Source organism: Heteronotia binoei, chromosome 18 (assembly GCF_032191835.1).
Source record: "Heteronotia binoei isolate CCM8104 ecotype False Entrance Well chromosome 18, APGP_CSIRO_Hbin_v1, whole genome shotgun sequence".
NCBI classification, from domain to species: Eukaryota; Metazoa; Chordata; class Lepidosauria; order Squamata; family Gekkonidae; genus Heteronotia; species Heteronotia binoei.
In genome coordinates, this window is record NC_083240.1 from 38,700,416 (window position 1) to 38,724,022 (window position 23,607).

At 46.2% G+C, this 23,607-nt stretch overlaps 1 protein-coding gene across 1 annotated transcript in view; it reads right to left on the reverse strand.

Annotated features, from left to right (window-relative positions):
• Positions 1–23,246, reverse strand: part of SLC47A1 (solute carrier family 47 member 1) — a 41,471-nt gene extending 18,225 nt beyond the window's left edge. The window contains exons 1-9 of the mRNA XM_060259004.1: positions 23,062–23,246; positions 21,758–21,859; positions 19,970–20,038; positions 18,126–18,274; positions 13,101–13,143; positions 11,068–11,112; positions 6,968–7,065; positions 5,635–5,732; positions 4,086–4,199 (exon numbers count right to left, since the gene is read on the reverse strand). Coding sequence (XP_060114987.1) covers positions 4,086–4,199; positions 5,635–5,732; positions 6,968–7,065; positions 11,068–11,112; positions 13,101–13,143; positions 18,126–18,274; positions 19,970–20,038; positions 21,758–21,859; positions 23,062–23,244 — 901 coding nt within the window. The 5' untranslated portion in view covers positions 23,245–23,246. The remainder of the gene's footprint in view (positions 1–4,085; positions 4,200–5,634; positions 5,733–6,967; positions 7,066–11,067; positions 11,113–13,100; positions 13,144–18,125; positions 18,275–19,969; positions 20,039–21,757; positions 21,860–23,061) is intronic.
• Between the last annotated feature and the right edge of the window lie 361 nt (positions 23,247–23,607).

Consider the following 23,607-nt stretch of genomic DNA (forward strand, 5'->3'; position numbering starts at 1 on the left):
CTACCTGCCCCCTCTTTAATTTGACTCCAACCCAAGGATTGTTTCGAATTCAGCTGCCCAAGAAAGAAATTCTGCAAACAAGACTTTGCCTAAAGGGACTGTTTGCCCCTCCGGCTAGTAGGCAAAGCTACTCTGTTTGGGCTCCATTGATTCTCTGCCTACTGCCTCATCTAAAATTAATTGCCACCTTTGATAATAATATAAGGACCAGAACCATTCTATTTTAGAAGAAGATATCGAATTTATATCCCGCCCTCCACTCTGAAGTCTCAGAGTGGCTCACAATCTCCTTTACCTTCCTCCCCCACAACAGACACCCTGTGAGGTGGGTGGGGCTGGAGAGGGCTCTCACAGCAGCTGCCCTTTCAAGGACAACCTCTGCCAGAGGCCATTCCAGCAGCTGCAAGTGGAGGAATGGGGAATCAAACCCGGTTCTCCCAGATAAGAGTCCACACACTTAACCACTACACCAAACTGGCTCTCCACTACACCAAACTTCCATTCTCTACCCTACATGGGGCCATGAGAAAGTTGCCAGCTCTGGATGGGAAAACACCTGGAGATTTGAGGGCGGGGCCTGGAGAGGGTGGGGTTTGGGGAGGGGAGGAGCCTCTGCCAGATACAATGCCATAGAATGCATCCTCCAAAGCAGTCATTTTCTCCAGGGGAACTGATACCTGTTGACTATAATAGGGTTGCCAGGTCTGTATTGGAAAATACCTGGAGACTTTGGGGGTGGATCCAGGAGAGGGCGGGGTTTGGGGAGGGGAGGGGCTTTAGCAAGTTACAATGCCCTAGAGTCCACCCTTCAAAGCAGCCATTTTCTCCAGGGGAAACTGATCGAAGCCACCAAGTACTACACCATCTTTCAGTTTGCAAAAATATAAAGATTGTGTACAACACATAATAGACAATGCAGTAATGATAGAGGCCGACGGTGCTAGGGCCTTTTAAAGTAATAGAAAACCCCAAGGGGCCAAAAAACCCCGTCTCTTTCATGAAAGAGCCCGATGTTCACACTGAAATGAGAAGCTTAATGCTGTGATTAGAGAATGTAGAACAGGGTTCCTAAGTAATTAAGCCGTCAAATTGAAGAAAGAATTGAAACGTAATCAAAATCTAGAGAGACGTCTTTTCAAGAAAGCGTCTGCATTGAAGCTGCACTCCTCAGGAGCACCCACCTTGTGAATTTCAGTTGGACTATTTCCAAGTTTGGACTTGTATCATTTCATTTGGAGATGGGGGTTTTTTGGCCCCTTGGGGTTTTCTGTTACTTTAAAAGGTTCTAGCACCGCCGGCCTCTATCATTATTGTATTGTCTATTATGTGTTGTACACAATCCTTATAATATATTTTTGCAAACTGAAAGACAGTGTAATACTTGGTGGCTTTGATCAGTTGATGAATTACACCAAGTGCCCTTCAGGCAGCACATTTTCTCCACGGGAGCTGATCTCTGCCAGCTGGAGATCAATTGTAATAGCAGGAGATCTCCAGGCACTACCTGGGGGCTGGCAACCCTAGGCCACAGTGTGGTCCGACTGGTGCTGCATAGACATCTGACTCACTTCTAGGGTTTCTGTTGACAAAAGCCAAGTGGTTTTGTTTATTCCTTGTACATCTGTGTCCCACTAGTCTCTGGAGCATTCTGAAACTGCTTGGGCCGTGCTAGGGATGCCAGCCTCCTGGCAGGACCTGGAGAATCCCCTGGGATTGCAGCTCATCCCCAGACTACGCAGATCACCCCTGGAGAACATGAATGATTTGGAGGACATTCTGTGGCATTGTACCCCACTGAGGTTCCCTTAGGGTTGCCAAGTCCAATTCAAGAAATATCTGGGGACTTTGGGGGTGGAGGCAGGAGACTTTGGGGGTGGAGCCAGGAGACATTAGGAGTGGAGCCAAGATCAAGGCTCTGACAAGCATAATTGAACTCCAAAGGGAGTTCTGGCCATCACATTTAAAGGGACGTCACACCTTTTCTATTCCTTCCTTCTATAGGAAATAATGAAGGATAGGGGCACCTTCTTTTGTGGCTCATAGAATTGGACCCCCTGGTCCAATCTTTTTGAAACTTGGGGGGTATTTTGGGGAGAGGCACTAGATGCTATACTGAAAATTTGGTGCCTCTACCCTAAAAAACTCCCCCCCCCCAGAGCCACAGATACCTGCAGATCAATTCTCCATGATTTTCTATGGGAATAAATCTCCATAGGGAATAACAGAGTTCCCAGCAGACATTTCCCTCCCCTCCCCCCGCTTTCTGATGACCCTGAAGCGGGGGGAGGACCTCCAATCCGGGGGATCCCCTGCCCCCACCTGGGGATTGGCAAAACTAGGTTCCCTGCCCTCCCCAGGTTCCATCTCCAAATCTCTAGGAGTTAAGTTTCCCAACCTGGATCTGGCAACCTCACCCACTCAATCCTACTTGTGGTCCAGGGAGACCCAATCTAGACCTCCTAATCAAGTTCCTTATTTACTATGTTATGGATCAGGGCCTTCTCCGTCTTTTCTTTCCTCCCTGTACCCTCTTTTCTATTTTGTACTGACAGTCCAGTCTGATGAAGCTTTCTGGGGAAGTTGAATGTTTGTCGATGGTTTGATAGTTGAGTTTGTCCTCAACAAAAGGTGTTGCATCTTTTTGCCAGCTCCAGGTTGGGAAATATCTTTGGGGATGGAGCTGTCAAGTCCCTTGCCATGTTAATACTGTATTCTATCTCTGTACTGTTCTGAAAACACCCGTTATGCTGCTGGAAACGAAAGTATGTGGGCCTTCTAACAGTCTCCAGCTCTCAAGGCCAACACTATCTGTTAGAATGTTGTGCTAACGAATTTCACTGTGAGAGAATGTCTGCACTGTAACAACTTAGAGTTATGAACTTATCTCACGCCGGAAAGAGAGGGGTGCGTTGTAACCGCTAACTGCTTCACTATATATATGCATTCACTGACCTCCCGCCTTAATTTCGTCACTGGTTTCACCAGTGGTACTATCCTGCTTTACAATAAACGCTAAAGAAATGGAGAGCCGTTGTTATTGAAGATACTTGTAGACCTGACAGGGGCCTGAAGAGGGAGGGGTTGAAGGATGGGAGGGACTTCAACGGGGTAGAATGCCATGCAGCCCAGCTTCCAAAGTGGCTATTTTCTCCAGGTGAACTGATCTCTGCTGCTTGAAACTCAGTTGTAATCCCAGGAGATCTCCAGCCAACCTGGAGGCTGGCAGCCATAGCTACACAATTTTAAGGAGGGTGTGTTCTAAGGCCCCACATGGCTTATAGGCTAGGGCTGCTTGCCAGCCTCCAGGTGGGGCCTGGAGATCTCCCGCTTTTACAACTGATCTCTAGCTGGTAGATCTGCTCCCCTGGAGAAAATGGCTGCTTTGCAGAGTGAACTCTATGGCATTGGACCATGCTGAGGCCCCTCCCCAAACCCCGCCCTCTCCTAGCTCCACCCCCAAGGTCTCCAGGTATTTTCCAACACAGACCTGGCTTCCTTATTAGAGCCGGTTTTTGCCAGTAATATTTTCAGCCCTTAAACTGGATCCTTCCTTCACTTGGTGTCTACGTTGTGATAGCATCAGTGAGAAGTCCCAGATGCAAAGACGAGCCATCTGGTTGTACACATTATTGATATTGTCACAGTTATTGTTCCCTCTAAGCTAGTTAGCGTGAGCTAGCTCACAGTTTTTTAGCCTCCGGCTCACATGTTTTTGTCTCAGCTCAGGAAAGATGGCTCCAGAGCAAACGAATTTATGCAGCAGCCAAATTGCTTGCTCACAACTTTAATGCCAGTAGCTCACAAAGTAGAATTTTTGCTCACAAGACTCCACAGCTTAGAGGGAACATCGGTCACAACCCAGTGGAAGAATAGGGGTGGCCAGGCCTTCTGACTCCTCCCACTTCTTGTGACCCTTACTGACCTATCAGAAAACTTCCAATTTCAAACGTCCACCATGCAAGGCAGGTCATGAGCATGCTGGGAACTGCTAAAGCCGTGAATTCGTTCCATTCTTGGAGGCACTCAAGGGACCAGCCTAGGATCGAGAAGACAAACAAACAGGAATCTGCAACCTTCTCACTGACCTATCAGAAAGCTTCCGATTTCAAAGGTCCACCACTCAATGCAGGTCATGAGCATGCTGGGGACCGCTAAGGCCAGGAACACGTCCCATTCCTGGAGGCATTCGCTGGACCAGCCTACGTTGGAAACAGAAGGAAAAGAAATATGCAGGCATCGACACAACAACTCCCATGGCAAAGCTGCTCCCAAAGGCTCAGACAGCTCAGGCACCACAAGATTGTGAAACTTGGGCCTTTCAATCTGCTGGGGGTGAAGGATGCTCTGATATGACATTTCTTTGTTGGAATTCCAGGTGCGGTTGCTAGTTTTGGTTGACGTCCTTTTTGTCACTTACTCTCTCGTTTCAGTTGCGCTCCTTTTACGTCATGGATACGTACCTGTCATTCTTATGCCACTGATGCAGAAATGATGTCACGACCAGTGTTTCCTTTAAGCTGAGTGAGTGCGAGCTAGCGCACAGATTTTTAGCCTCCAGCTCACACGTTTTTGTCTTAGCTCAGGAAAGATGACCCCAGAGCGCACTAATTTATGCAGTAACTCGCCATTTTAATGCCAGTCGCTCACAACTTTAGTGCCAGTAGCTAAAAAAGTAGATCTTTTGCTCACAAGACTCTGCAGCTTTGAGGGAACATTGGTCATGACCTACTCAGTGACTCAAGATTAGGAGTTCCCAGGAGAAGAGCCCGAAGGAGCCAAGACCGATGGCTGAAGGCCACAGGGGCTAGAGACGGCCCGGCACTAGAGGTGCCTGCTGACAATGTTCCAGCCAACTCCAGGTTGGGAAATACCTGGAGATTGCCAACTCCAGGTTGGGAAATACCTGGAGATTGGTGGAGGGGGGCCTGAGGAGACTGGGGCTTTGATGGGGTATAATGCCATAGAGTCCAACTTCCAAAGCGGCCATTTCCTCCAGATGAATTGATTTCTGATGTCTGGAGATCAGTTGTAATAGCAGGAGATCTCCAGCCACCACCTGGAAGCTGGCAACCACACTGCCAGATAGAGTCAGCAGCCTCCAGGAGGTGGCTGAAGATCTCTTGCTGTTACAGCTTGAGCTCCGGGCGACAGAGATCAGTTCCCCTGGAAAAAAACGGCTTCTTTGGGAGGTGGGCTCTTTGGCACTATTCTCGTCCTTCCCCTCCCCAAGCACCACCCCCCAAATCTCCAGGCATGGCTTTTTTTGAGCAGGAACACACAGGAACCTCCCTGCCTGCCTAGGCTGCGGCCTGCTTTGCTGGATCGACTGGTCCACTCCAGCTGCCAACCTCCCATCTCCAGCTCCTAGCTGGGCCAGTCCCAGGGTCTAGGTGGATCCCTGCAAAGGCAAGCTGACTGCAAAGAGCAGGACAGAGGAGATGCAAATACATTAATTGTGCATTGTGGAAAGAGAAGCAGGGTTCATCCCTTGCACAGTAGCGAAGCTAAATCAAAACAAGGCTGTTTGAACAGAACCGGCTGTCTTTCCAAAACTGGTCTACTCCTTTCCCAAAGGTGAGGCTTTTCATGCGCACAATGGACTGATTGGCAAGAAGGGGAAGGAATCCATCGCACCTCCCCAAGTCTCCACGTGGAGCTTTTTCCAGCGGATGTACAGGAAGAGGAAGATGGCTTGTGAATACTGGGCAATGGTGTTAGCCCAGGCAGAGCCCCTGGAACAGATGGAGAGAAGGAATAAAGAGTGTTACTTGGATATGATAGGCACTTAACAGCACATTTGCAATTGTAAACAGAGCAGATGCAGGAAGATTCTTCTCCCTCTCTCATAAGGCTGGGGCAGGGAATCACTCATCAGTGGAGCTGGTCAGCTGTCAGTCCAATCAGGCAGAACGAAGGAGGAGCCCAGATACTGCAAAATCAGCTTATGGGACTCTTTAGCACAGGCTGTCAAACATGTGGCCCGGGGGCCAAATCAGGCCCCCCCAGAGGGCTCCTATCAGACTCTAAAGCAACTGGCTGTCATCTGCTTCCTTCTCCCTCTCTCTTGCTTCCTTCTGCATCTCAGCTTGCCTTGCCAAGCTTGCTCAATCGCACAGGAGCTACAGAGTGAAGTCTCTATTTTCTCCATTGGCTGAGGCTCCTCCCCTCCTGGTCCCCTGAGGAAAGAAGGAAAGAGCCAGTCCTTCCTGTACCCAGTTCCCTGGATCACACAGGAGAGATACAAAGAAAGCACCTTTAAGATCAATAAATGCTAATGTTTTATTTTAATTTTTAAAAAATCTTTAATTGTGTTTGTCTGTGTCCTTTATCAAGTTTATATCTCTGCTACCTGACATTACATTTTATGACACACACGACTCGGCCCGACAAAGTCACTTTTATGTTGGAGCCGGCCCTCATAACAAGTGAGTTCTACACCCTTGCTTTAGCACAAGGAGCGGTGGGGGTCACATGCTTTGAAAACTTTTTAAAAATCATTAGGTACATTTATTAAGAATGAAAGCAGCTGCTAGGAACCTTGATATTAGCCATCACATCTTATTAGCTGCCAGCTTTCTTGCTCTTGGAGACTGTCTTTTTCCCCTCCCCTTATTTCAGAAGCCTTTGATATATCAGTTTCACATGTCCTTTTTTAGGTGACTTCTTTGATGGCCTTTTTATGCCATTTCAATGTTATAATATCCCATTTGCAAAGGACGGAGGTGAATTCTCCTGAAAACCAAATGTAATTTTAGCTTTTGAGCAGAACTTCTCTCTTCTGTTTCCCTGGGGCTGTTCTTTTCTTTAGAATCCGGACTTGAACTGTGAGATTAAAACACACACACACTGGTCCGCAGAGCTCACAAGCATATCAAGGCATTCCCTTCTGCTAAACTTCTCCCATCGATATCTAAATGAAAAGCTTCGGCAGTGTGATGTCCTCCAAGTGTCTCATGGGTCTTCTCACCTGACCCCCATCTCCAGCTCATAGATGAAGACGTAGTTTGCAATTAGGTTGACGATGTTGCCTGCGGTGCCGCAGAAGACCTCAGGCCAGATGATCCGCTGTAATTAAAAATAAAATACTTCGGGTTAATTTCTAGCAGTGCAATGAAATGTGTGAATGCATGTGGAGCCGTGGCTCAGGGGCCAAGTAAACATTTTGCATGCAGAAGGCTGCAAGTTCAGTCCCCAACATGTCCAGTTAAGGGAACTCAGGTGCTGGAAAAAGACCTTCTGCCTAATCTGCTACCAGTCAAAATGGGCCGAGAGTTGCCAGGTCCAATTCAATAGATATCTGAGGACTTTAGGGATGGAGCCCGGAGACATTGGGGGTGGAGCCAGGAGGGAGAGTGTGACAAGCATCATTGAGCTCCAAAGGGAGTTCTGCCCATAATATTTAAAGGGACCGCACACCTTTTAAATGCCTTTCCTCCATTTGGAAATAATGAAGGATAGGGGCACCTTCTTTGGGGGCTCATAGAATTGAACCCCCTGGTCCAATCCTTTTGAAACTTGGGAGGCCTTTTGGGGAGAGGCATCGGATGCTGTGCTGAAAATTTGGTACCTCTACCTCAAAAAACAGCCCTTCCAGAGCCTACATACTCACAGCTCAATTCTCCATTATATCCTATGGCAGGAGTGGCCAACGGTAGCTCTCCAGATGTTTTTTGCCTACAACTCCCATCAGCCCCAGCCAGCATGGCTGATGGCTGGGGCTGATGGGAGTTGCAGGCAAAAAAAACATCTGGAGAGCTACCCTTGGCCACTCCTGCCCTGTGGGATTCGATCTTCATAGGGAATAATAGAGTTCCCAGCAGACATTTCCCTCCCTGCATTCTGATGACCCTGAAGCAAGGGGTAGGGCCTCCAAACCGGGAGATCCCCTGCCCCCACCTGGGGATTGGCAACCCTAAATGAGCCTCTAGCAGCTTCTTCTGTATATACTTAACTAAGGGCTGGACCACATTGTCATTATATGTGGCTGTCACTTTTCCAGCTTATATATATTTGTATTGGATTTTCCCCAAATGTAACATGAGACGTAATTCCAATAACAGAAAGAAACAAAGAAGCACTATAACGGCTGGCAAAATGCACAAGGAAACACTTTATCTGATATCTTCTTGTTCTAAAACATTATAAAACAGCCAATGTTCATTAAATGTTTACGAAAGCTGAACATTATTTATCTGCACCCTTTGATAACATGTTACAGTGGCCGTTTTCACATTATGATTCCGAACCAGATGTTCAGACCATACTAAACAGAGGCGAAACAGAGGCTAGATGGCCATCTGACAGCAATGAGGATCCTGTGGATTTAAGGGGAGGTATTTCTGAGTTTCCTGCATCGTGCAGGGGTTTGGACTAGATGACCCTGGAGGTCCCTTCCAACTCAACTATGATTCTGTACATGAGCCTTACAGCAACATTGATCCAGTGTATTTTGATTGGTAGTGGCTAGCCTCTGCTTAACGAGATACCATTGAAACAAATGTTTAAAGTCATTTTATTTTAAACTTCTAGAGACAAACAACCAGGGCTTTTTCTGAGCAGGAATGCACAGGAATGCAGTTCCAGCTGGCTTGATGTCAGTGGGTGTGGCCTAATATGCAAATGAGTTCCTGCTGGGGATAAGTTTATATACTCCAAATATACTTCCTATTCCTCTGGATTCTGTTCCATTTTCTAATGTAGGGTAATGAAGCACTTTCTATATTTAGTTAACCTGGAATACATTTTAATAATTAAGCCTCCAGGCAACTGATCATAATCATATTTATTTATTAAAATAGTCTTATCCTACTTTTTCATTTTTTTTTTAAATTGCCGCATCAGTAATTGACCTACAATTAGAACAATATTAAAATCCAAATCAATTCAATTGCTAATTGAGCAAGTTAAATGCAGTTATGAAAAACCAGTCAGGATTAATTTCAAAGCCTCAACAGGTGTTCAGTGCCAAAAAGGAAGGGTAAAAATTAAACGTGGCTCAGTCCACAGAAACATTCAAGAAGGTTTTGTAGATAGCCACCACAGCTCGTTGGCATGACAGCAACGACTGGGAGGGGTGGATTTCTTGGGGGGGGGGCAGAGAGTCCATGCACACGGGTGCCACCATGGAAATGACCGTCGTGATGTCATGAGCCGTTGCTCTGAGCATTTCCTCGCCCTGCTTTTACTGTTATTTGGGAGAAGCATGGGAAACACCTGCAAAATGAGCCCCACTTCCTTGCATGGTGAGAAGTTCCCAGGGCAGCACTTACCTGGGCCGGCCCGACTCCCTTTGGAGAAGAGAGCATTAAAAGCTTATGGCATTTTTGCAGCATTTGCTTGATTTACAAATAGGCCAGTAGTGCATAAGTGTGGGCAAACCAGCACAGGAGGAGGAGGAGGAAGAAGAAGAAGAAGAAGAATTGCAGATTTATACCCCACCCTTCTCTCTGAATCAGAGACTCAGAGTGGCTTACAATCTCCTTTATCTTCTTCCCCCACAACAGACACCCTGTAAGGTGGGTGGGGCTGAGAGAGCTCTCCCAGAAACTGTCCTTTCAAGGACAACCTCAGCGATAGCTATGGCTAACCCAAGGCCATTCCAGCAGCTGCAAGTGGAGAAGTGGGGAATCGAACCCCATTCTCCCAGATAAGAGTCCACTCACTTAACCACTACACCAAACTGGCTTACAATCCCCTTTCCCTTCCCCTCCCCACAAACAGACACCCTGCGAGGTCGGTGGGGCTGAGAGAGCTCTGACAGAAACTGCTCTTGAGAGGGACAGCTCTGCGAGAACCTGTGACTGACTCAAGGTCCCATCCTCAGGTGCATGTGGGGGAGTGGGGAATCAAACCCGGTTCTCCCAGATCAGAGTCCGCAGCACTTAACCTATAATATAGTGGGTTCAACGCAAGGAAGTCCACAAACACAACCTAACCAGCAGCAGAACCTCTGTTCCCACATTAGATCCCCAGCAAGAGATCCTGCATCCCCAAGGTGCTTCAGCCAGCTCCCCGTTCTGTCGGCCTTCTCCTCTCCCCACCTCTTCCAGCATTTAAAACTCTGCTTTCTTTCCACACAAACATGCATTTGCTTCCTCCCTTTGTCAGTAACTGGGGACATCTCAAACTTTTTCACACAGCCTATGTATTCCGGTATGGAAGCTGGTCAGTTACTGAACAGTAACGGGTTTCTGCTGGCATTTCAGACAGACCCGACTCAGTAACTGGCTGCTACCGGAATACTCTCACCTTTACACACAGTCCCGCGGCTGTCCCGGTAGTGAGGCATGCCTGAGTCGTTACTAACAAAGAGCAGCTTCTTCCAGTTTTCAACCCCTCCTTCCAGGTTGAAATCGGTATGGGGCGCTGTGTGAAATGTCCAGTATCTAATCCGGGAGCAGTTTTCGCGCCCTTTTTCGCCCGCCGGCATGCGATCGCCGGCTTTTTTTGGGGGGGGGGGACATCAGCTAAGATCGCTATAGCGACGTATCACAACAGCATCACCATAGGAATGCCTGGGTTCCATTAAGATGCCAGAGATCGCCGCCGCTGAAACTTGGTAACTTATCTCAATGGAGCCTAGCCATCTCTATGGTGGTGCTGTTGTGATACAACGCTATAGCGATCTTTGCCCGACGTTCTGGAAAAAAAATAAGCCGGAGATCGCATGCCGGCAGTTGAAAACGGCTGGCGCTGGTGGAAACAAGATAAAAGCGGAACAGTGTGAAATGGCTTGCTTCAATCACGGAACCCTACCGGGGAAAAAAAACATGTGTCTGAAAACTCCCATCCCTATCTTGAATTACTGCAAGGCGGCACAACACCGACTCCCTTCTGGTTTCCACCGGTAAGTGTGAAAAGGCCCCTCTTCAGAGCCCTGAGCCATTTCTTAGCATGCAGGGCCCATTGAAGATACACCTATAACAATAATCAAGAAACATCCCAGATATTTTGTCATGGGCTCTGCAAGGAGCTACACGGGAGCTTTCTTGCCCGGGAAAGAGTTTCCAGGAAAACGCCCCAAAGCTGACCTCCGTTACATGGAAGAAATAAGAAAAATCTACTTACCTGGTTTTGCAAGTACCTTGTCTCTAACTGGTAAATAAAGGTTGCCTGCAGAATGAGAAGAGAATAGCACAGCTTCAGATCAGAGAGGATCTCTGATCCTCTACCTCCTCCTCTTTCTGTCAAAAGAAACTGTCTTCTTGATCCCAAGTTTCATAAATGAACTGATGTTGTGCTTTTGACAGTCCTCTGATCCCAGCTGTAACCCAGAAGAGAGCTTTGACTCTCGGAAGCTTAAACCCTGGAAATCTTGTTCTTTAAGACAGGGGTGTCAAACTCATTTGACATAAGGGCCGGACCGGACATAAATGAGACCTTGTTGGGCTGGGCCATGTCAGGTTGGGCCGGGCCATGTCGGGCCAGGCCATGTGTGTACCTATTTAAGATTAGGTAGCAGAGATATAAACTGTATAAACAACACAGACAAACACAAATATATACATCTTTTAAAAACTTAAAACATGCTTAAAATGTTAGCACTCATTGGTCTTAAAGGTGTTTCTTTGTATTTCTCCCATGGGATCCAGGGAACCGGGCAAAGGAAGCTCTGGCTCTTTTCTTCCTTATCCAGGGGATGGGGGGGAAGCCTCAGCCAAAAGAAGGAAGAGAGACTTGGCTCAATAGCTCTGCTGTGCAATTGAGAGGGCCTGGAAAAGCAAGTTCTGCCTTTCCCCCTTCCTCCCCAAGGAACGAGCCTCAGCCAATGGAGAACATAGAGGTTTTGCTCTGTAGCTCCTGTGCGATTGAGCAAGCCTTGCAAAGCAAGCTGTTCTGCAGAAGGAAGCAAGAGAGAGGGAGAAGGAATCAGATGAAAACCAGTTGCTTGGGGGCCTGATAGGAGCCCTCCGGGGGCCTGATTTGGCCACCGGGTTTTATGTTTGACACCCGTGCTTTAAGGTGCTAACTGGGACTCGAATCTCGCTCTCAAGAGGAGAAGCACACTAGAGATATCAATCAATGCAGGGGACTATTAAAGGAATGTAGGCGATTGGAACAAGTCATTTTAAAAAGAGACAAGGTACTATTTGTACATGAAAAACCATGCTGCCAAGTGACATATGCTCCAAAAGTTCCCCTGTACCAAGGATGCCACAGGAGATGGTGGTGGCTACAAGCATAGCAAGCTTCAAGAGGGGATTGGATAAGCATATGGAGCAGAGGTCCATCAGTGGCTATTAGCCACAGGGTATAGATGGAACTCTCTGTCTGGGGCAGTGATGCTCTGGATTCTTGGTGCTTGGGAGGGGGTCACAGTGGGAGGGCTTCTAGGCCGCACTGATGGACCTCCTGATGGCACCTGGGTGGGGGGGGGGGTTGGCCACTTTGTGACAGAGTGTTGGACTGAATGGGCCATTGGCCTGATCCAACATGGCTTCTCTTATGTTTTTATGGGCAGCCACCCTTTCTGGTCCCTGTCATTGATAAATCCCTGTCCCTAATGTTGTCCTAATTTCTGTTTGTTTTACTGGTGTGTGGTGCTTACATCATCATCCTTCAGGGTCCAATTCCTTCCCTAGGGCCTCTAGAAGATAAACCTCTGAGTGGGCCTGGGTGGGATGGGTGGATGCATCCAGTGTACACACAAGTCAGGGTGTGTAAAGGAAGGCGCCATGCACACACTGGGTGTTTCACAGGCTAACAAGGTTCATTTCATAATCTAGTTGCAGGACAATTGAGTGTCTCTAGTATGTATGTCTTTAGCCTACAGAACAAAGACTCTCTTGGCTTTTGAAGCTACACAGGGCTGACAACACCAAAGGAAATCATTGGAAGGGGTTTGTAGCACCATGTGCCATGGAAGTACAGGTGTGTTCAGGCTGTAATCCTTGGGGTAAGGATTGGGGTGTTCGCATCTGTGAAGTGCTGGGGGGTGGGAGCCTGGTCATGGACATGGTGATGGTTATTAAAAAGCTTTGCCTGTTGGATTTCTGCCTGCCAAATGGCATAGGAATCTTTTTGGGAGCCCATAAGGAACAACTGAGTAACCAGACAGCTGAGGGCCACAGTTGAGGGGGAAAAAACAGGGTGAGACTTACAGGAAGTGCCGGAATGAAGATCATAACATAAACCTGAGTGAGTCTGTAGAGGGAGAGAGAAGAGAGAAATTAGAACAAGCAATAATGTAACCTCACCCCCAAATCCAGTTACCAGGTCTAGAAGGCACTTCTTGATAGCAGCCTCAAAACTCTTATCTTCTAAGAAGCTTGTTTTCTGACGCTGCCAAAAGTGTGCATTTTCTAGAGTAGCCTCATGAGAAAGCAGGTTTCAGGTAGGTAAAAAAGAGATACGACTAGCATCAATCCCATAATCCTTTGTACCAAGTAAGAATATCTACCCATATCTATAAAGATGGAAACTTGGGAATATTTGTGGAAGAACTCTATGAAACTCGCAACATGTCAATGTATTAAAGAAAACTGTTTAAAATGATGTATAGATGGTATATGACTCCAAAAAAATTAGCAAAGATGAACAACAAGATGCCAGACAGGTGTTGGAAATGTAAAAAGCATGAAGGTTCTTTCTACCATATGTGGTGGACTTGTGAAAGAGCTAAAATGTTTTGGCAAAGGATTCAGCAAGAGATTTCTAAGATTTTGGGATATGAATTCAATAAAGTTGCAGAGACTTTTCTGCTGGGATTACAAATGGAAAAACTTCCAAAAGAAGATAGAACTTCAATATGGTACTTGCTCTCAGCTGCTAGGACATTGTATGCGCAGCTGTGGAAGCAAGAAAAAATACCAGAGAAATGGGACTGGATAATAAAAGTTATGTCATGGAGTGAAATGGACAAATTAACAAGAAAATTAAGAGGCTATGATTTGGAGCTCTTTAAGTTGGAGTGGAAGAAGTTCAGAAGATACGTAGAAAAAGAATGGAAAATAAAAGGACATTGGACAATCTTTGATCATGATTACCGGTAAGTTTTTTAAAATAAGAATATAATTTTTGGTTTTTTAATAGTTAAGGGTACCTTTAATATTTGTTTTTTTTAAAGTAAATAACACTGGCGGGGGTCAAGTAACGGGGGGGGAGGGGTGGGGGAAAAGTAAGATATGGGGTAGAAGAATTTTTCTTTTTTTAAGTCTTTATAAGATGTAGATATAGTTTTGCTACCATATGTTACTAATAAAAATTGTTTATCACAAAAAGAATATCTACCCATATCTGTTTCTACTTAGGAGGGTCATTCTTCTCCAGAATCTTCTGCCTTGTCTCTTTAAATGTACCAACTTCCCCATTATTCTTTCCACTGAATTAATATCCTACCTTTGGTCATCCTAGATGCAAATAGATGGCTGGAGTGCCTTTTTCAAAAGCAACCACCACCAGAGGCTGCAAGCTTGCCAACTTCTGGTCTGTGGCCAGAGATCTCCCACTAATATAACTGATTTTGAGGCAACAGTGGTCAGTTCACCAGGAGAAAATTGTCACTTGGAAGGCGGCGTCTATGGCATTATAGGTCCCTCTGCTCCCCAAACCCTGCCCTCCTCAGGTACCACCCCCAAAATCTCCAGGTGTTTCCCAACCCAAAGCTGGCAATCCTTTGGTCAACGCAGGCCATTTGTGGTGTTCAGTGGTGGCTATGTATGGCACAAATCTTCTGTCTTTCTGTACTCTCTTCCTTAATGCAAACTACTGTGAGAGAGCTGCCATGTTGTAACAGATACTGTGGATGGTTCTGGAGCAGGGTTACTGAGAGTTCCCTCAGAATTACAGCTGATCTCCAGATGTCACAGAGATCCGTTGCCCTGGAGGAAATGGCTACTTTGGAGGGCAGCCTCTTTGGCCTGGAGCTCCCACCCTTCCCCAAACTCCACCTTTCCTAGGCTTTGCCCCAACACCCCAGGAATTTCACAAGCTGGAGTTGGCAGCGCTGGCATGGCAACCGCTTTGTTCCTCCTGGATAGACATAGTCGGCTAGAGCAACCTTTTCAAGGTGACTTCTGGAGTTCCAGCTAGGGTTGCCAAGTCCGACTCAAGAAATATCTGGGGACTTTGGGGGTGGAGCCAGGAGAATTTGGGGGTGGAGCCAGGAGCAAGGGAGTGGCAAGCACAATTGAACTCCAAAGGGAGTTCTGGCCATCACATTTATAGGGACCATGAGCCTCTTAAATGCCTTTTATTTGGAAAAATGGATAGGGGCACCTTCTTTTCGGGCTCATAGAATTGGACCCCCCAGTCCAATCTTCTTGAAACCTGGGTGGTATTTTGAGGAGAGGCACCAGATGCTATGCTGAAAATTTGGTGCCTCTACCTAAAAAAAAACGGGGGGCCCCCAGAGCCCTAGATACCCATGGATCAATTCTCCATTATACCCTATGGGAATCGGTCTCTGTAGGGAATAATGGAGTGCCCAGCAGACATTTTCCCTCCCCCCGCTTTCTGATTACTCTGAAGCGGGGGGAGAGCCTCCAAACTGGGGGATCCCCTGCCCCCACCTGCGGATTGTAAACTACAAAGGGAAGAACATTGAAGGGTTACAGACCAAGAGATGTGTTCTTTGAAATTGACAAGAAACGCTTAAAGAACCTAATAAACCTCTGATTCATTACTATAGAAGAAGTTTACTATGGAACCTAATTCACATTCTCAAAAGAGCTTTTAGAGTCATCTAACAACCAATTGACAAAACACCATTTGAAAACAAACTAACAAATTATGAACTAATATAAAGTAGGAAAGTCCATCATACAAGAGTCCTTAAAGATGTGCTACTTCAACGTAGCAGTGTTGACACGCAGACCTCTCCGTGAGAGGAACAAGGTGAATGATGAAGAATCTTAACTCAGTTTTATCTCAGATGTTGAAGAGAAGTATTATTGATTACACAATTCCCAGGTAAAAATTTCATGTTTCGATTCAGGGCTTCCTCTGATCAATATACTTCCATATGCTGGAACTAAAACGTATTTCATGCAAAGATGATGTATTACTGAACAAAGAAATAAATTTAAAAACTCAGAATCTGTAAACAGTAAATCACTCACCCAACGCTCAAACATAGTTTACACGCAGTGACTCAGTTTCTTACAGCGGCATTAGCGGTTCTCAAAAAGGAAAACATTCAGTCTGAGTTTTATATACAATCAGGTAATGTTTAAGGTGTTTCTTAAAGACAGAGCCATAAATTTTTACCATATATTCATATCATAAAAAAGGAGTGAAATCTAGAGATGCTTTTAAACCGAAAGGCGTAACTGTGTTCATTTTTTTGAATAAAGTATGTTTCCTTTTGTAGTAACAGTTTATGCAAGTCTTTGACATCATGTGAATTATTCTGCTGCACCTTATACGCAATGTAGTGTCTTATATACCATGTAAAACAATTAGTTAAATTATGTCTGTGAGTAGAACCAAACCTCTCCAACTTTTCAATATCTCGCAATGCCAGCTTTTCATAACTCAATAAAAAGGGTTCAGAAATGTTTGACATGAAAGAGGAATTACTTTTAAATTTATCAACATGTTTTTCAGTGTTACTGCCAAACATAAATCTTAATTTTACGTTTCTAAAAAAACAAAATAAATCACTTCTGGTACCAAAGAATTATATTGAGTTACTGGAACAAAGCCTAAACCAAGATTGAGAACTTCCATTCAAGAACTGTACTATTTGTCAGTACACCATACAATCAAATGAGGTGCCTATAAATCATTTTACATGGTATATAAGACACTATAATTGTGAATCTTCTAAAATTATTTACTATTTGTGTTGTAGCTGCATGCTTTATTATATAGGATCAACAATTAGACCCTTTAAGGTCTGTTTTTTGGAACGCCTGTCTCACGTTAAGATGAAAGTCATGGAGGCTCCAATAGTGAGCCGTATGGTTGAGTGTGGTCATTATCCCAAACAACGCAGAGGTGGCATTGTGTATAAGGTGAAGCAGTATAATTCACATGATGTGAAAGATTTGCATAAACTGTTACTACAAAAGGAAACATACTTTATTCAAAAATTTAACACAGTTACGCCTTTTGATTTAAATGCATCTCTAGATTTCACTCCTTTTTTATGCTATGAATATATGGTAAAAATTTATGACTCTGTCTTTAAGAAACACCTTAAACATTACCTGATTGTATATAAAGCTCAGACTGAGCGTTTTCTTTTTTGAGAACCGCTAATGTCGCTGTAAGAAACTGTGTGTAGACTACGTTTGAGCATTGGGTGAGTGATTTACTGTTTAAAAATTCTGAGTTTTTAAAATTTATTTCTTTGTTCAGTAATACATCATCTTTGCATGAAATATGTTTTAGTTCCAGCATATGGAAGTAAATTGATCAGAGGAAGCCCTGAATCGAAACACGAAATTTTTACCTGGGAATCGTGTAATCAATAATACTTCTCTTCAACATCTGAATCCTTTCATCAAGTGAGATAAAACTGAGTTAAGATTCTTCATCATTCACCTTGTTCCTCTCACGGAGAGGTCTGCGTGTCAACACTGCCACTTTGAAGTAGCATGTCTTTGAGGACTCTTGTATGATGGACTTTCCTACTTTATATTAGTTCATAATTTGTTAGTTTGTTTTCAAATGGTGTTTTTGTCAATTGGTTGTTAGATGACTCTAAAAGCTCCTTTGAGAATGTGAATTAGGTTCCATAGTAAACTTTTTCTATAGCAATGAATTAGAGGTTTATTAGGATCTTTAAGTGTTTCTTGTCAATTTCAAAGAACACGTTGTCCCTTGGTCTGTAACCCACCTGGGGATTGGTAGCCCTAGTTCCTAGTTCCAACCCTGCTGGTGGACCTCCTGATGGCACCTGGGTTTCAGCCACTGTATGACACAGAGTGTCGGACTGGATAGGCTTCTGGCCTGATCCAACATGGCTTCTCTTATGTACTTAGGGTTACATTTGAATCGATCTCTTTCAAGCATCTCAAGGAAAATGGCGGCCATCTACCATTGAATATTCCTCCAAAGAATTTAACACCGAATGGCTTACTCCAGCATGTAGACATGGGGGAGCCATATCCAACAAGAGATGCACTGGCGATAAATCCGGTCCTCCTCTTGTACTACACCAAACCCAGGTTCCCCCTCACCTGGAGACTTCGGGGTTCTGTCGGATGAGCAAGAGGAACTGTTCCGTGTTGATGAAAATGGCCCAGCAGGGGAAGCAGCAAAGCAGAAGGATGAGGACCCCCCGTTGCAGGATGGTCCCCACCCGCTTCATGTTCTTCCCACCATAGGTCTGGGGAAAGAAGGCATGTCAAACATGACAAACAAGCCTGCGCTTACAGAATTACCACAAGGGGTGCACAAAGCAGCCCTTTCCCATTGCATTATATATGAACATATGAAGCTGCCTTATACTGAATCAGACCCTCAGTCCATCAAAGTCAGTATTGTCTTCTCAGACTGGCAGCGGCTCTCCAGGGTCTCAAGCTGAGGTTTTTCACACCTATTTGCCTGGACCCTTTTTTGGAGATGCCAGGGATTGAACCTGGGACCTTCTGCTTCCCAAGCAGATGCTCTACCACTGAGCCACCGTCCCTCCCCACGTTTTCACATGTCCCTCCACGTTTTCACATGTCGTTATCGTGAGCCTTTCCATTCTGCCTGTTTCAATGGCTGCTGTTCTCACTTTCTCAGCTTCCTTTGTGCCGTTTGACCCCATTTCAATGGGATTTATTCATTATGCGCCATCTGTACACAATTAAGCAAAGATGGCACAAAAAGCTGTTATCAATTGAACGGGGGGAAATCTGGTGTGGGGAAACCAATAACAGCCCAAAATTTGAAAAGCTTGGAGAGTTCAATTTGCGCAAGGGAGAAACGAGACTGAAACAAGATTGGTTTTCAAGCTGCAATGGCAAGGCTGCGAAATTCAGTTGCATCTTGAATCGCTCACTATACTGGAGAGTGCAGCAGCAGGGATATAGAAATTGGCATGTTCGGAGAAGAGAGAAGCTTGGCTGTCCTATCTGCCATACTTTTACTTTATTTTTTTAGACTCCAATTTGTTTCATTTTTAAGCAAGGTTCTAGCCATGGTGGTTCAAATAATGCATCTATGCATTAACTTCTAGATCTGAGGGTGAATTAGGTTTTTTGTACAAAAAGCCCAGCAGGAGCTCATTTGCATATTAGGCCCTACCCCCTGACATCACCATTGTTTCACACAGGGCTTTTTTTGTAGGAAAAAGCCCAGCAGGAGCTTATTTGCATATTAGGCCCTACCCCCTGACATCACCATTGTTTCACACAGGGCTTTTTTTTAGGAAAAAGCCCAGCAGGAGCTCATTTGCATATTAGGCCCTACCCCCTGACATCACCATTGTTTCACACAGGGCTTTTTTTCTAGGAAAAAGCCCAGCAGGAGCTCATTTGCATATTAGGCCCTACCCCCTGACATCACCATTGTTTCACACAGGGCTTTTTTTCTAGGAAAAAGCCCAGCAGGAGCTCATTTGCATATTAGGCCCTACCCCCTGACATCACCATTGTTTCACACAGGGCTTTTTTTCTAGGAAAAAGCCCAGCAGGAGCTCATTTGCATATTAGGCCCTACCCCCTGACATCACCATTGTTTCACACAGGGCTTTTTTTCTAGGAAAAAGCCCAGCAGGAGCTCATTTGCATATTAGGCCCTACCCCCTGACATCACCATTGTTTCACACAGGGCTTTTTTTCTAGGAAAAAGCCCAGCAGGAGCTTATTTGCATATTAAGCCACATCCCCTGATGCCAAGCCAGCCAGAATTGCATTCCTGCTAAAAGAAAAAATAATTTAAAAAGCCCTGTTTCCAGTATTTTGTAGACAAAGTTTTTAGTGGCTGTATAACTCTCTGGCCCTTCCCCGTGGCCAGAATAAATCACATAAAATAAGAAATATCATGGACATTTCAAATCGCTATGGATCGGACACGAGAGCAGTCAGTTACTCACCTGTGATACTAACGTATCGCAGGCTGAAGACAAACCAAATCCGACAGAGATACCTGTTACATTGATCACCTAGAAACCAAGAGAGAGAGAAAATCATTATTGGTCAGGGACGGATGGAAGAATGTGTTGGAAAGGACAGTCCATTCTTCTGCATGAAGGTTTCCAGGCTCTTTGAAAGAAGCTGCCTTGAAGAAAAGAGACATGTGTGAAATTGCTGAGCAGTCGGGTTAGAAAAGTCCTTCTTCACCCAAAGGGTGATTGACACGTGGAATTCACTGCCACAGGAGGTGGTGGCAGCTGCAAGTGTAGACAGCTTCAAAAGGGGATTGGATAAGCATATGGAGCAGAGGTCCATCAGTGGCTATTAGCCACAGCTTATCGTTGGAACTCTCTGTCTGGGGCAGTGGTGCTGTGTATTCTTGGTGCTTGGGAGTGGGGCACAGTGGGAGAGCTTCTAGTGTCCTGGCGCCACTGGTGGATCTCCTGATGGCACCTGATGGTTTTTTGGCCACTGTGTGACACAGAGTGTTGGACTGGATGGGCCATTGGCCTGAGCCAACATGGCTACTCTTATGTTCTTCAGTTGACATGTTCAGAGTTTAGACAAAGATTTCAAGTGGATGAAACTTCTTTAAGAAGAATGGGCTTGCTGGATCAGGCCAATGGTCCATGTAATCAAGCATCCTCTTTCTCACATCAGCCAGCCAGCTGTCCCGGAGGGCTCACAAGAGGTCAAAGGCCTTGGCCTCCTCCTCCTCTGGTCCCCCAACAACTGGCATTCAGAGATAGCCTGCCTCTGCGAAAGGATAGCCCTCTCACACTCCGGCATGGCCCCAGAAGAATGACTTCCCCCATTCTCATTTAAGGCTGCTCTGTTTGAATTTTTTTGCCACGCCTTCTTTGGGCCCTTTCCCTCCCCTCAGGTTGCTAGCTCCATTGTGGGAAACTCCTGGAGATTAGAGAGCATTGCCTGGGGAAGGGAGAGAGGGAGCTCCATAGAGATGTGATATTATAGAGTAGGGGTGTCCAAACTTGCCTAACATAGAATAAATGTCTGGTGTTTGGGAGCCACAAGACAGGAAGGGAAGGAAGGAAGGAAGGAAGGAAGGAAGGAAGGAAGGAAGGAAGGAAGGAAGGAAGGAAGGAAGGAAGGAAGGAAGGAAGGAAGGAAGGCTTTTGCTGCCCCAGCAAGGCCTCGCCTCCCCGCCCTCCAATGGCCCCATTTGCTCCACCTCCCTGCGGTGCAGGGAAGCAAAGCGGGGCTGGATGGCCTGGTTTACAAGGTGGGCTCCTCTTGAGGACCCTGGCATGCAAACGCCTGGCCAATCTCCATATCTCCGCGGTGCGGGGAAGCCAAGCAGGCCGGATGGTGTGTGGGGAGGGGGCATGCGGTGCGCTAGGCAGCCTCCTACATTGCCTACACCCACGCACCGGCCTTGGAAGGAAGGGAGGGAGAGAGAAATTGAGAAAGAGAGAGAGAGGTGGAAAGAAAAAACTTTAAATGCATTCTCCAAGCTGCCGACCGGCTTGGTGAAGTGATTTAAAGAGACAAATGCTTTCTTCAAGCTGGCCAACAGGGCAGTGGGGGCTTTGAGATCCACATAACATGTGTGAAAGAGCCACTTGTGACCCCTGAGCCACAGTTTGGCCACCCCTGCTTTTGTAATTTTAGGAGAACTCAGGACTCACCTTGAGGTTGGCAACCCACTGGCCTCACATGACCCATAAAGAGCGAAGAGAATATGGCACGGGACGTTAGAAAACTGCAGCAACAGAAACGGTACTCACTGCGATGGCGAGCGTGACAGATGCCAACTCCACCTTGCCGAGATGGCCACAGAATATTGAGCTGACAACATGGATCATAAACACCAGTAACTGGATGACCGTCTGGGGAGAGAAAAGTCAGGATATCTGAGGACGATCTCTTAGACTCTGAAAAGCAGGCTCTCAAATTGTTTCGAGAAGACTCACCGCCGATCTCACGGCTGGAGCTGCGCATTCAGACATCACCAGACGCAGGTCAGGTATTCCCTGGCTTGCACAGATACCCTGCCATGTCTGCAGCCTGCTTCCTGTCCACTTTCTCACAGGGAGACCATCTCCCTTATAGTGCTGTTGGGGTTGCCAAGCCCGGTTTAGGAAATTTCTGGAGGTTTGGGGGCTGAGCATTGTGGAGTCTGGGGAGGGATACAGTGCCGTGAAACCCACCCTCCAAAGCTGCCATCTTCTCAAAGGGGACAGATCTCTGTAGTCCAGAGATGAGGTGAAATCCCAGAAAGTCTCGTCCCCACCAGGAAGTTGGCAACCCCAAGTGCTGTCTATGTACCCTAGTGGGCTGTGGAGAGATGTGCTTGTGCGCTACTCAACAAAACATAGTTTGTGAATTCAGACATCGCAACAAAGCACAAAACCATCTCCGGCCCTTAAGTTTGAAATCAATGCCAACATCTTCATTCAGGCATTCCAGGTAAGCAGGGGCTCATCTAGTCATGACACCGGAACACAGACCAAGGCTTAACAGGAGACAGAAATCCTATTCTGTTCAGGCAATTCAAAGCTGGCAGCCTCCTGTTTTAACTTTGCTCCCCCCCAAAAAAGACATCCCTTTCAAGGGGAGGAAATTTGCTTGTCCTTGGCTGCTATATAAACCCTCACCTGGATAGCTCAGGCTAGCCTGATCTTGTCAGATCTCAGGAGCTTAAACAGAGTTGACCCTGGCTAGTATTTGGATGGGAGAGCTCCAAGGGATACCAGGGTCGCTACACAGAAGCAGGCCATGCCAAACTACCTCTGAACATCTTTTGCCTTGAAACCCTACAAGGTCACCATAAGTCACCTGTGACTTGATGGCCCAAAAACCCCCCAAACCCTCTAAAATAAGGTTTTGTATGTAACCCTAAGATCTGTGCTATCTCAGCAGCATGGGCAATTTAACTAGCATTAATAATGCTTCGAAACTATTCCCAAAATTGGCAGTAACCAGAACAAGGACCAAAAAAAGTAGGGAGGAGGTTTCCAAGAGAAGGCAGCGAGCCTTTCAAACCCAGTCCATTCCAATGTCCATCCCACGCAGACTGTGGGGCTCTTACCAGGGGGCCTGCCAGCACCAGTATCTTCTTTGTCTCCCCCCAGAAGTTGGAAGGAATCCATGGACATCGCTTCCTGCAGCCGCTGGGCCCCGGATCCTCCAGACTGACAGCTACGACATTGGGGGGCGGCTTCTCTTGACTGTTAGGGAGCGGCTTCTCTGGGACGGGGGTCTCGAACTCCATCAAGCAAGAAGTGGCCCTGGCTTTCTTCTCGCTCAAATTGTCATGTGCCTGACTCCAGGAAGCTGCGAGACAAACTTCAGCTCTGTGTGATCCTCCCCGCCTGGTCTGATGCCCCTCTAATGTTGGCAAAGGGCAGGGATTAAAGTCTACAGAGCTGAAGGAGGAGCCGCTGTTTTGGAGGGTCTAAGGTTACGGAGAGAGGCTGCAGGAGCCTGGCCCGAGAGGTCGGAGATGTGTCCCAGCCAGCGGTCACGGGGTCAAGATAACTCAGAGGTATCAAAAAGACAAGCAAGAGTTGAAACTGGATATAAGAGACCGTCTCCCACTGAGCCAGACTGCAGGTCTATTCCGCCCAGTATGCTC